The sequence below is a fragment of the Harmonia axyridis genome, chromosome 3 (genome assembly GCF_914767665.1).
Source record: "Harmonia axyridis chromosome 3, icHarAxyr1.1, whole genome shotgun sequence".
Classification (NCBI taxonomy): Eukaryota; Metazoa; Arthropoda; class Insecta; order Coleoptera; family Coccinellidae; genus Harmonia; species Harmonia axyridis.
In genome coordinates this window covers 39,610,312-39,624,623 of record NC_059503.1, presented here as the reverse complement: position 1 = coordinate 39,624,623, position 14,312 = coordinate 39,610,312, and the positions used below count along the sequence as shown (strand labels likewise).

The 14,312-nt window shown below is 34.3% G+C and overlaps 1 protein-coding gene and 1 long non-coding RNA gene across 3 annotated transcripts in view; one reads left to right on the top strand and one right to left on the bottom strand.

Annotated features, from left to right (window-relative positions):
- The window catches only part of LOC123675017 (inhibin beta chain), an 86,175-nt gene extending 77,644 nt beyond the window's left edge, over nucleotides 1-8,531 (bottom strand). Inside the window, exon 1 of the mRNA XM_045610240.1 lies at nucleotides 7,603-8,531. Within this exon, the coding sequence (XP_045466196.1) occupies nucleotides 7,603-8,104 (502 nt within the window). The 5' untranslated portion in view covers nucleotides 8,105-8,531. The remainder of the gene's footprint in view (nucleotides 1-7,602) is intronic.
- Nucleotides 8,532-11,210: 2,679 nt separating this feature from the next.
- Nucleotides 11,211-14,312, top strand: part of LOC123675016 — a 115,367-nt gene continuing 112,265 nt past the window's right edge. The window contains exons 1-3 of one of the 2 annotated variants that reach the window (XR_006746734.1): nucleotides 11,211-11,456; nucleotides 11,578-11,660; nucleotides 11,742-11,851. This is a non-coding gene — a long non-coding RNA (uncharacterized LOC123675016). Of the gene's footprint in view, nucleotides 11,457-11,577; nucleotides 11,661-11,727; nucleotides 11,852-14,312 lie in introns of both variants that reach the window. The other variant, XR_006746735.1, reaches the window with a different exon arrangement.

Genomic DNA, 14,312 nt, shown 5'->3' with positions numbered 1-14,312 from the left:
ATTGGTTATTTCATTTGCTCTTTCTGAATCTGAATATTATTATTATTATCATTATTTCTTATAATTTTATTAATTTTTTGAATAGGTCCAAGAGTCATTACTCTGATCAACCAATCACGTGGAGGTGCAGCATCAAAGCCTCCCCCCCTCCCCAACGCTAGTTGAGTTGAAATAAAATATTTGTTGACTACATTCTTCTAGAATTTCACAGTAAAAGTTGAAAATGCTGTCCTCCAATATTTGCCACCAAGACAAAATTCCAATTTGCTAGCCTCAAGAGCGGACCCTGTGTTCACCCCAGCATATAACAACACAAAAATAAATAATGTTGGCATGTGAACAGATTATGTTTCCGAGGAATCAATTTACACTTCAAAAAAACAATTGCTTGAATCTGCATGAGGGTTCAAGAGAAAATAAACTATAAACTTCGTTGATATTAAGTCCGTTCCCTAATTCTGCCGTTCAGTATATTTAAATGAACAACAATACCTAGGTTATCTCCCTTTGAACATCAAGTGGAAGAAAAATGTACCCCAGAAGTTTTGTTTTTCCTCCTTCGAGTCCTTGTTTACCGAGAGGGTATTCACCGCCCCCAAATGATCCCACGATCCTGTCTGGGAGTGAGAAGAGGTAAACAAGCGGCATCACCTGATTCAGGAGTCACGTGTCTTCCAGGAAAGATGTGAAAGGAAAAGGATTAGGTTGGGCTACGGTTGTAGTAAGTGTTGGACTGAATGCACTCTAGTGATGAGACATAGATTTGTGGATACGGCAACTGTTGATCCTGTAGGAATTATCCGTTTTGTTCCATGATAATCCTTTAACTTGAATGAAAGTACATTAACTTAACGATAGTTAATACTCTCAAATTACGGAATGTTGTTTATTCTCAGGAAGGACTTGTTGATTGTCCTGTGACCGAAAGGAATGAACAGGATGAGGCGAAGATGACCTTATTTCATCAGTAGTGGTAGCCTACTGATTTATTTTCGATTGATACGTTAAAAATCAGTACCCTTCCTTCCCCTCACCAAAGTAACTATGGTGGTAACTATATGCTGAGGGAAAGTGAGGATTTTATTAACGTATCGATAGATAATAAACTAGTAGAATCTCACCACTGTATAGATTCGGTCATCCTCGCCTCATCCTGTTCATTCCATAATTTTCGAATTTTTTAATTTTTAATTTTCATGACCCCCTTGACCCCCACCCCCTGGGACCGCGCTTGATTATAACTCACGTTGTATGTTAATAGATACTATTAATTTCTCAAAAGCAGTTGAATAGTGAATATATAATTCAATAGGTGTAGATAAAACAATTACAGTGGACTCTCGTTAACTCGAAACACCACAGGACCAAGATTTTCCGTCGAGTTACGAATAGTTCGACATGGGCGTAGTTCGAGTTATACAGGTCATTCTTGATTAAATTCGACTCACAGAGGTAATGAGATATAGAGATAAGCCGAGAGGTAAACCAAATGGTAATTCGGGTTATAGAAGTAAAGAATAGTGATATTTATTCCCTATAAATAAGAGTAGATCGTAAATATTTGATGAATTTACTGAAAAATTAATTGACAATAGAAAATTTCACAATGAAATAGATCAACGTGTCTTTGTGTTGACACAAAAGCCAATCGACAAATTCTGAATATTCTAAGCCAAAGCTTAAGTCCTTTTGAACTTCTATAAAATCTAAAGTTCACCAACTCAGACCTCCGAAATCCGAAGACCTTGAAACGACACATCTCCAGGAAATTCAGGTCATTCGGACTGACGGGTGTTTTGCAAGGAGTAACAAAAACGAATAACTATCGACTGAAATTTAACAACTGCATAGACAATGAAGGATACTTCTATGTATCCCGAGTGATCAATTTTTCTTAGTTTAGCCATATAGAGAAATAATTCTTCGTCACTTATTTATTATGGTATACATTTCCGAATTACATCTCAGCTTTTCCGTATGATGATTAATAAGCAGAATATAAATAGATATTTTGATCTATAAATAAACCCGATGAAATTAATATCAACCTACCTACGTTTTAAAATGTTGCTACTCTAATGAGTGGGACAAATTGACTTATCTGTGAATAAGGTAGAATGTTAATCTGCGTTTATAGAGGTCCGAGTCAAAGCTCAAATGGTATTTCCAATATTGTGATGAAATATGAAAATATACAAGATGCTGCAATTTTATAGAAAACTCCAATAATCGATTATTTTTCACTTATAATGAAAACCAATGCTAATACACAGGGTGATTCACTTGGATGGTTTATTAGGCGTTTATGGAAAACTACTAATCATAATTTTGTGCTAAAAATTTGTATGTTGGATTTTGAGACAATGGTCTTTCTCCCTGAAATATTTTCAGATCTCTATAACTTTCGGTTATACCGGAAACAGACCACTCCTTCCTTATTTCAAATGGCACACCCAGTATATTATTGCATCATCTTGGAAAACGAAGCATTTCCGGACATTGGTATCTGAAACCTGGCCGATTCAAAATCACTCAGAGAAGAATATTGCACTGAATTTGTCCCCAATGTTTAAGAAACACCTCATACCAGGGTGTTTCATTGGAAACGGAAAAACTACAACAGTGAATAGAGAACACCGAGGTGGTTCTAACTAGATATACCTCATTTATTGGGACTGACTGTCTTGGTTACCGAGTTACAGCGTGATTCATGAATTTTGCTCATTTCTTCCCGAAGTAATAACAAGCGAACCATCCTGTATATTTTCTTTATATTTGGCCCCCTCTTTTTTAATTTAGAGCTTAAATGAATCACTTAATGATCACAAGGAAAATAACCTTATTTTCGGCAATGAACTCAAATTTCAAGGCAAATTATGTCAAATTTGTCTATCAAATCTGAAGTGAAAACCCTCATTAATATCAAGGCGTCCACTCTTGATGTCATTGTAAAACCCTCGATAAAAAGGTTCCCTTCATTTTGTATTTGGTGTCTAAGCTGAATGAAGAAAGTTAACAAAATATACTGGATTCTGATTCATATCCAATTAGTGCGCTCAATGTTTCCATTAAGAAGAGAAAAACCAAAGAAAAATCAACAAAAAGAAATACCTAACCTAACCATCCCGTATATTTTCTTGATGTTTGGCCCCCTTTTTTTCATTTAGAGCTTAAATGAACCACTTTATGATCACAAAGAAAATCCCATTCCGGATTACCGAAAAACTATGTAACGATTATATCCAAACAACACCCTGTATATCGAAATTTTGAAAATACGTTTTTAGATTTGAAAGGAGCACAAAAACAGAACGAAGTCGTGTAATTAAAATTTCCACGCAAAAAAATTTGCTGCACTATTTTCAAACTTGAAAGTGCATTTTTCGAGGAATTGGATATCAAAAAGTGGTTATAAGTCACTTTTGGTGATAATAATTTATTGAAACTATCAATTTCTTACTTATTTTAAAATAAAATGTGTTAACTTCTTTTAATTGAAAGAGGAGAAAGACGAACACTGCGTTCATAATTCAAAATTGATCTTTTGATTATTTTATGGAAATGAATGAAAAGAATAAGATAATGAACGTCTTACAGACGAACTGTTTTTTGTTCTTAAATGATTCTGGTTTTATTATTGGGTATATCAAACCATTTCCACCGTTCGATCACCTGCTTGGCTGACACCTTTAAATATCATCACTGGGGCATGAGTTTTTGGTTTAATCAATCCGAGAATCAATCCTATATCTAATTCATCGTTCACCAACGTGAAATTTTGAAGTTATTCATTCGAACTAGATGTGTGAATTTTTCATCGTTTTTTTCACTGTTTGAAACTAAAGCAATGAATTCCAAAAATGTTTTCATTATGGTTTTCTAACACTATATGAATTGTTTTCCTATATTGGTTCAGGCAACGACTTCATACCTACTAGGTAGGAAGTTCTAGCTCCGGACCGAAAAAGAAATATCCTGGTTCGGAGGACCTTCCAACTTATCGCTCTTGAGTAAACAAATTACAGCTTCGCCTGAAGTTGGGATATAGTAACAAAGTCTACACAAAGCACAGCCGTTCGTTCTAATACTATAACCACCCTCGTAACCACCATAGCGAGCACCATAGGCTCCTTCTGAGAGATGGAAGATTGGTATCGGGATGAAATATTTTGAACAAGTCAATTCGATGTTGTCGTACATAAATTCATGATGCTTCATTTTGAAGGAAGTAAATACCTATTCCGTGACTATTCAAATTTAACGTTTCTTTGAGTTTCTGCTTCACATATGTAAAACCTGATTTTGAATGATATATTTAATAAATTTTTCTTGCGCAAAATTGATAAAATTAGCCACTACTTCCATATTATAGCAATAGGTACTCAAAAACCATGAAGCTATCATAAGGTTGAAGAATGTATTACTTTTGTCGGTGAAGTTTATCTGAATTTGCCTCGGAATTTGTATAATTCAATGTATTCCTAAAAGAGTGGGAAATGCCCTTTGGTGTTACGTGAAATTCAAAGTGTGTATCATAAATATAATTTCTATGACAGGTCTCTTTTATGAGTAGTGACAAGATCAATAGAACCCAACTAAGTATAATTTTAGCAGAATATATTGTCAGAACTACCAATGTTGAAGTTAAGGTCATAAAAAAGTAGAAATTATTGCGGTCTATCTTTCAGCAAACCCCTAAATTCGAATAACTGCTTTTTGAAATATCACTAAATGTTGCAGCGGCGATATCAATCTTTCCGAATGTGGAATTTCTTCTATCGAAGTGGTCACAATTAAAATCAGGTAGAATTCTCACATGAAGATCGTATCTCAATGAATTCATGTTAGTCACATCCGACAGGTGTGTAGCGTAACCCAAAATACTCTTTGGGGTTGGATTTTATGGCAGGGTGAGATTGATATCGGCCTCGATTATTTCGATGTTATCATGGATAGGGGTTTTTAGGTGAGCTGCGCAAAAATTAGACCCATGTGGTCCGATTATGTGTTGACGTTTTTGATTTATTGGTTTTTATAATAAACCCTAGAAATCGTTAAAAGGAACAGTTCAAAACACCTGTAGCTTGAAGGTTTCCGAGATATTAATTTGAAATTTGGATTATTCAGCTAACGAAAAAATGATTTTACCATCAACAAGAAGAGAAAGGAGAACGAAAAGCAATATAGAAATATTCCTGGATTTCAACTGGAAATAAATTTTATATAAAAGAATTATCAACTCTATGAAGGTATTCGAGTCGAGTAATTAGGTAACAAATGGAATAATCCCTATTTCTTCAATTATATTGAGTTTTTAGGAAATATTTCCAATAATTCACATCGAATGTGTTTTTTTTTTAAGTTATCAAAAAATTACCGAGACTCAGCTAATGAAACTCAAAATATGAATTTTAGGGCAAATTATTTCAAATTTGTCTACAGAATCTGTCATTGTATAAAACCTTTCCTTTAGTGTGTACTTTACTACTTTGTGTCTATGCTGAATGAAGAAAGTCAACAAAATATACTGGATTCTGATTGATATCCAACAAGTGCGCCCAATTTTTTCCTTTAGAAGAGGGAAACTAAAGAAAAATATCTAACCTAACTCAGGGTTATATCAATGGATATCAAATACATAGAATCGAATGTTATAACATAATTCTGTGATTATATTACATGTGTCTTAAAAATGACGTAATTCACTGTGATTGGTGTTTCAAATAACATAGCCGGGAACATAGCTAATTGCTGTAGGAATTTCATATATTTTTATTGAAAATTTTATTATTTTCAATTTTCATTTTTAGAATCCTCTTCAGATATAATTAGTGCTCTGATCCTTTAATCCTGTTATCTAGCCTATTGTACCGCATTCAAAGAATGCTCTCATTTAAGTTGAATAGTGCATAAAGTCGACTTGGGTCGTTTCAAGGGAATATACGGTCATCGTTCTATAATATTTCTTGTTCTGGTCAGAAATTTCTCTAATTGGGTTTCGTGGTTCGAAATCCATGAAGTCCCTTTTATATATCTGGTGATTTTCGACAAATTATTCAGCATTTGCAGTATTCGGCTAATACCGATATCTCATTTAAAATGCAATTTTAATATCTTCTTTCGCTATTTCTACCATTTCTGAAAAAAAAGGTGTTATCTGAAAGGCGAACTGAATTTCAATGTCCTCAAAAAAAAATTCCGAACGGTCAATATTTGAAAATTTTTTATTTTTTAGGTAAAAGCTCGGGTAAAAGGTGTTTTCATCGCAGTAAAGATATTCTCTCTCCTCGTCTATACTTGTCGAATTTTTTTCCGCAAATTGTTTTTTTTCTTCACTACTTCACTCGAAACTTTCCACATTGGTTGCACTTCTTCTTTAAATATACTAGATATACTCAATGTTTCTTATCTAGACTCTTCTATGTAAAATTCGAGGTGAAATTTCATTTCCACATTTTATCCCAGTTATTTTGAATTATGGATTATGCTCGGAATCATATCGAAATCATATGAGTTATAAGAATGCATATTTTCAATTCTAGACTTCAGATTTTTCATTACTTCGAACGTATACTGAGGAAATTGCTGAAACATGGTTTTTTGTTGATCGACTGCAAATTTTTATCATCTCCAATAAAGAAACAAAATATTACGTGATTAGATGTGGTTTCGTCGCAAATAATTTACTACATATCTAGTTTGATCCTCTTTGTTCGAGAATTCTTAGCTTATTCATATTCGGAAGAATCGACCGAACTATTGAATTCTGAAGAAATCATTGATTATGTACGATTACTTTAAGTTCTTCTGTGAACACGTGATATCTTTCTTCAATCACAAAAATGAAGTTAAGTTAGGATATTCTAGATGTAAATCCAAAACGGATAGATAAATGCGATATAACAGTTCGAGTGGACTGTCGTAAAATTTCTGAATTGCCTAAATGTATTAATTGCTATCCTCGGTAAAATCCTCCGAAAAAAATTGGTTGGATCAAAATAATGCAATCCTCCACAATAATATGTATTGTTTTGCTATTTTAATACCTTCGGAATTGATCGAGACGATATTCAAAATTTTATAGATACCCGCTCATCGAATTTCCACAGTTCACATTTTGATATATGTAGAATCGACAATTCGACCGCAAAAATTAATTTATTAATCCACTATCCAGAGCTTTTCTCGAAAACTAAAGAGATATTTGCATGAAATTAGATTCATAAATCGGTTAATGACGCATTGATCCTCCTGTTTCATGAAACCTATTGTGAATTCAAGAGGTTCAAAATTGACAAATAATTGTTTTCTCGTTAAATTTCTCGAGAGCTATGGAATAATATAGTATTGAAACATTTTATCCCTTTGACAATACTGAACACAATATTTCTCACTGCAATATATAAATTTCAAAAATTTCGAAGACCAAACTTTTCATTGTAATAGTTATAATATGGCTCTTCTCAAATTAAATACTGAGTAAAATAGGTACCTATAATAACAATTGGAGTTGTAGTGTTTTCGCTTCAAGAAGTGTAAAATCTTCATACCATTATAGGACCTATTTGTTGAATAGTAGAGTAAGTAGAGTAAGTACTTTACCTTCTTCGGCAAATGATATAATCTCAGAGGTCCTTCCATAAAAATCGTCCACATCCATTTGATCCTTCGACTCGGACCTGGCACTCGTGGTAGAAACAAAATCCTCATCTCTATAAGTGTTGAAAAACTCACTGTTCTCCGCTCTGTACAACGTTTCGAGAACAACTTCTCGTGGAAGACTATACGTCACATTTGGTTTATCCCTTAATCCTAATTTCGATAATATCTGCTTCTTAATCACCTCCAACCTCAGGTTGTCGCTCTCAACCTTATGATCTTTGATGCCGTTGCGATACACGCAATTCGGACAACTTGACATTTTCTTCGAGCCGAGGTTTTCCTCAAGCTGAGATACGTAAACGTCCTCTGAGTGGGAGTGATGTCTCAGACGCTCGCATCCCACCAAAGTCTCACCGATGGTGCTGAAGAGCAGATAGAAACAGGAGAACTGTATCACCCAATTCTTGAACGATTTCCTTAAGTTGTACGATTGAACAGCCATTTTATTAAAGTGTGTATTGCTTTTACCTACTTTTCTATACTAAACCACTATCTATCTACTTTTTTATTTCATATTATCTAGAGTATAACCTAAGAGTTATCCTAAGAATTTGTAAACAGTAACTTCTCGATTTCTCTATCATTTTTCCAAGTTTCTACCGCCTTGTCAAGGGTTCCACGGGGTCTGTGCGGCGATCGAACGGATATCCGACGTGCGACGACATCGTACACAATTTCATGTTACGGAAACTCCGGTAAAGCGCTTTTTAATCCATAGCTGAATGCGTAAGTTCCTCGGGGCACTCTAGGTTGCACTGCGAACGAACGCACTGTATTCTGTCTAGATTTCGGAAAAAGACGCTCAAAAAGTTCGGAGAGCCCGCCGATCTAGGAGGCCGTTGCGCGGTTGTTGAGCGCTGGTGTGCCAACTTGCGACTGGCCACGATAGAACCGACGTAGTCTACTAGATTCGATGTGCTTGGGGTTCTAGGTTGCAGAAAATGCAGCGGGAGATCTCGGACTAGTAGGCCATTGCAATTAGCGTTGGGGGTTGGTGCATCGAAGGGAGGGGGTTTTTGGTATGGGGGTTGGTGGAGTGTTTCACGGAGTTTCGGCAAAACGGGATGAATGGACGCATAGCGCAACTTTAAGGGTTGATTAAAGCGTTGATTCTTCAGTTCGACGGAATCTTCGATTTGTTTAGGAATTCAACTCCAACTCTCTTTTATATGCACTTATAAATATGCATTTATGTTTTTCAGTAATAAATTTTCTAATTAGATTCATCCGAAACAATAACAGTTTTTTTTTCGTATTCAAGTACTTTGAATACCGAGCAGTACCTACTATAAATATGCGTAGTGCAAGAAACTTATGCTAGACGAAGAATACTCTATTTTTATTTAATTAATAAACCTTTCGAATCATCCCCGGAGAATTTTTCTTAGTCTATATAGAATTTTAGGAATTTTTCAGAATTAGTAACGAAGAAAACGTATATCTGCAGCTCTCCCAGCCTTTTGTTTCAAATTAGCTGAAAAGAATTGTGATCCGCTTCCATCTCTTGATGCGAGAAAATAATTGATAAATTTAAAATGCTGAAAATCGACGAATCAGATCGGAATAAATTTCGCTTGAGTTCAATAAAATCATAAAATATAACAGTTTTCCTCAATATCCTTGCTTTAATGGTTTCGAAGTTATCAAATTTTGAAAGTTTCATTTGAATTTTAGAACTCATGATTCTTAGGTCCATCTTGTCAATATGATAACATTAATACGATTATATGAAGTGATAGGATAATATACAGGGTGTTTCAAGTTCGACCGCCTATTAGACGTTTTTAGAGAACGGGTCCTATTTGAAATCTGAAAATTTGGAATATGACATTGTTCATGATGCTCTATTCAGCTTAAATATTTTCGAAGCTCCGGCACTTTCGGTTATACAAGAAATGAAACAAATTTTTGCAAAAAAACCTTTTTTTCATTTTATTAGATATTATCAAAATTTCCATTCTCCATTACTCCTTCCTTAAATTATTGCATTAGTCCGTATAGTTTTCAAAATATTAAGAGAAAATCGACAAAAAGGAAGAATTTCCATAGTCACTATTACGTGAATTATTTTTAGGTACTGTGAATATCCTACGCGTATACTCGATTCACTTCCACGAACTAAAATGATGTAGGAGTATCGTGCATATTTTGAACTTTCAAATATTGTGCCAAAAATTGTGAACAAAATTTGATCATAACTTTCGATTTTCAAATTAGAACCCTATTCTTTTGAGATCGCGTTGAATTTTACAGAGAAAAATAAGGGTACTGTTCGAACATGATTACGCTCCCAAAGTGTCGGTGCTTCGAAAATATTGTAGCTGAATAGGAAATCGTGAACAATGTTATATTCAGAATTTTCAGATTTCAGATAGGCCCCGTTCAGAAATGTCTAATAGGCACTTGAACTTGAAACACCCTGTATATACCTAATATTGAGTCATGAATTATAATTTCAATTTTTTTCATCTCCTGTTATCTATATCGATAACTATTTTATATCCATCACTTCCGGAAAGTATTTTTAGTGTATCATGCGAACACATATTTCAGTTCGGTTATTTTTCGATGTTCAAGATGATAACAATGCTAATTTAGTATTTTAAAAATGGCCCTTTTTGTGGAAAACCTAAATTCATTTGATTTTATTATATGACGCAACATCTCTATTGTATGAAGAAAGATTTAAAATTTTGGATAATCCTAGTAGTCTTTGCAGTTTCGATTAGGTGAAAAAAGTTCAGCAGGAACCTATATTTTCAAGAACTTTGAACACTGACGAGCTAATGTCTGAGACCTCAACAACTTGAGTCAATTTTTTTTCAGAAAAATTAGGCGCGTTCAGCAGAATGATCGGTAGCATGAGTAGCTCCGCTACTAATAGGTATCAGCTTGGTAACGTTATAGTATTCTCTACTGGACGGGTTGCTCCTTTTCTTGACATCAATAGGTTCTGTAATTTTTGGGTCTTTGTTGAAGGTTATATAATATAAGGGGCAATTTTCTGTCAAAATATCGATTTTAATTTCCAAGTTTGCTTTCGGTATTATTACTATTTTATTCTTCAATATATGAGAAATTTATTCAGAGTAACATTTCAGGATGTTAATAAACGTATACGTTTCAATTTCCATCATTGGTAGGTATATTCGAAATTTGAATTTCGTCCCAAAATCACTCTCATAACTGTCACAAATTTCAGTTACTCAACATATTACCAAAAAGTAACATCAAATAAATTCGCTATCAAACTGATAGATTGTGTTCAGCAGAAAATTCATAGAATATTGACAACTATTCCACAACTCTTGAGTCTTTTGTATGCGCCCAATGTATTTCAATTAAAAATGGGTTCTTCATTATGATGTAGAGAACGAAAATAAATGATTTCACATTTTAAAAATGCATAATTTTCTTTAACATATGTGTAACGCTTGGTGGTTATGGAATCAAAAATTCACATAGACAAATGGTGGGTTTCATAAAACTTTTATTATGGTGATTTGCCCGATCAAATCATTTCTGTGTTCAATTTCAGTTCATTTTTGACACTTAAATAGATTTCAAACCACAATCAACGAGTTATTCGGTAAATCAAAGTGTTATTAAACCCGTCGTTAATATGTTGTTTTACAATTAATCCGTAAATTATTCCGTAGTGGATTCAAGAAGTTCGCAAAGTTGACGCGGACTGTTATAAGATTTTCGTCAAGCCCTTTTCGTGGTGTTCGCAAGCAGATGTGCTTCATCAAGCCCGTTTAGTAGTGATGACGAGAGGCAGGATTGATGTAAAGGTAAGTTCGTGGATTTTTTTTTGTTCAAACGCTAAATCTTGGCATTTTATACTTTTCTGACTATACTTCAGAGTTGTCGATTGCTGGAATAGTAATATCAATTATAAACACTTCTTTTCAGGAATTCTTAGATGTCCGGTCTATTGTGAGAAATTGGTCTATCGGTGATGAACAATACCTCATTATCCTCGAGTATTTCTTTGGGTAAGTATTTGTTAATTTTTATTTTATGTAATTAACCCATATGGCAAAAGTAAGTATGATAATGTAGATATCTTATTTGAGGAACGGAAGTGAAATCCTAGTATTTAAATGCGGTCCTTTCCAACACATCGCTCTGAAGGAAGAGAGGTCCAAGTTGACGTGTTCTTCTGTCTGCATCATCTGAATTCCGAGTGAGTATTTTCTTTGAAAAGCGAAATTATTTTTTATGTTTTCACTGAGACGTCATGGTTATTCAACTATATTGATTACTATTGCATTGAGGCCCCCATCTGACATTTGGCGCCCAGCAAAATAAAATTTCGCCGCCCTGTCTTGCCTGATACAACTGAATTTTTACTTGGCGGAGGCTTTCCCTCTAGGCCATATTTTCAATTTCATATAAAATCGCATTTATGAACACCTTGTCGAAATCATCAAAGGCAGTTTTATCGATAATTAGTTGACGACGCTATATAGTAAAAAAACGACGTAATTCTAAGAGGTTCACGAGTAAAAGCGCTTATTCCATTTCAATGAAATTGGCGCTTGGCAATTTTTCTATTTTACTTCACTTCAGTGGTGTCTTCACTATGACAAAAAATTTTTGTTAAAAAGTATCCTATCTTGTATCAGTAACTGACTGCGCAGGGCCACCGCCAGGAGCGGCATACAGGACATTTTGCCGGAGTGCACAGTTAATGAAACAAGACTTTTGCACCTTCAAAAACTACGTCGTCTTTTCACTATAGACTTATTGTCGTACTTTTGAACAATGCAGGACTTCTTCTGATGAAATCAACAAAAGTCGTTTTATAAATTTGACAAGGTTAAAGTTAAAAGATACGATTTCATATAAAATCGAAAAGATGCCTGAGAGAAATAACAGAGGATCCTTTGAAGAAAATTCATTCAAATAAGGCAAATCAGGGCGGCGAAATTTTTTTTTTGCTGGGGCGCTAAAATGTCTGACGGCGGCACTGACTTTGCGTCCCTACAATTTGGCGCCCCGGCAAAATGTCCGTTATGCCGGTTCTGGCAACGGCCCTGATTGTATTCGAGGATACGATGAACTTGCAACTTGAAAATGTTCAATTTTGATCAACCTTAGGCCTAAAATTGTTATTTAAAAACTCAAACACAAAGGGAAAACAAATTCTGAAAATTATACAAGGTGAGTCTTCGATTTGTAGATATATTTCAACCGAAGATTCCTGAGGTTAAAAGAAACACTCTATTTCTCTACTATTTTTTTCGATTTTTTTTTCTTGCTTATTATAGCAGGCATTCTGGAGTTGACTGGACTTTGATGGAATTTTATGTTCTGAAAAGATTCATCACATCAATATAAACTTATATTTCGAAAATCATTTCTTTCGATTCCATTTCATACCTGAAAATTTCATTTTTTTATATATATATATTTTTCAACCGAGTTGAATCGGAAAAAATAGTGAAGAAAAAAGTGTTTCTTTTTACCTTAGGAATCTTTGGTCGAAATATAAAAATAAAATAATAATTTTTTTTTATTGTAGATCGCCAAGGCGATTTGTAACCATTTTCGAATAATTGATCTAAGTAGGACACACTGTATAATTGATCAAATGTAACAATACCAAAGAAAAATGTTTTAATAGTATCTTTTATTTCTTCTCTGTGACTTCGCACATCTTGTTGACTCAAAATAGTCATGATTATCCAGGATAACGTTTTGTATTGTTTAACAATGCAGAATAAATGCCTCTTGCGTCAAAACTAGCCGATAGAAAAAATTTTGCCTAATGAACTTTATGTTTGTAATGCCTTGGACTACAACGTAGGTATCAAAAATTCACCCAATTTGTTAGGAGGCCACTTTCTCTAATGAAGTGTGCGGTCTCCTTTCAACCGTGGATATGTTGCTGTGGTAGTATTGAGATTTTCATGGATATTCTGCTTGAACTTGTTCTGGTTTCTGATTAAGCAATCATTATTGAATATAACATCAAACTTGAAACCGTTGTTTGGAAATATTGCCTTTTTTCAATATTTTGCATGAATTTTTATGGGTCAGATGAAGCGATCAACAAGAAATTGATATACATGAAATCTGAACTTGATTGTATTTGTTATCACCGATAACAAATAAGATGATATGATACCCTTCAAAAATTTTCTAGTGTTCTGTTCAATAAGCAACATGAAATTTTACATGAAACTTAATACTTTCACTTGAGATCCTTATCCAGAATTTAGTATTCTTTCAACCCAATATTGAATGTCAAATGAACAAACATTTAGCTGAGACAATGTTGTACGGGAATTTATTGTTCTGTTGACCCAATTACCACATTTGTCAAATGATCCGAAAATTCATTGAAGACAGTTACAGAACAAAATCGCATTCACTACACATTACGAGGTTCTATATACATATACCTGATCCTTTCATACGTGCCCACCGAACGTAAATAACTATTTCAACCAAGCAACATAGTTATCGGCACATAAAACAGTCGAAATCGTGATCGATATGATTTAGGGGGACACTGGAAAGTGGCCACCAGCATCGTGGGTGCTATGATCCGCATTTATCTTTGATCTTCTGTGACCTTTGGTTAAGATGCGGATAGCAACAGTCGCCTGAAGAACGCTCTATATATGAACCAAATGGAG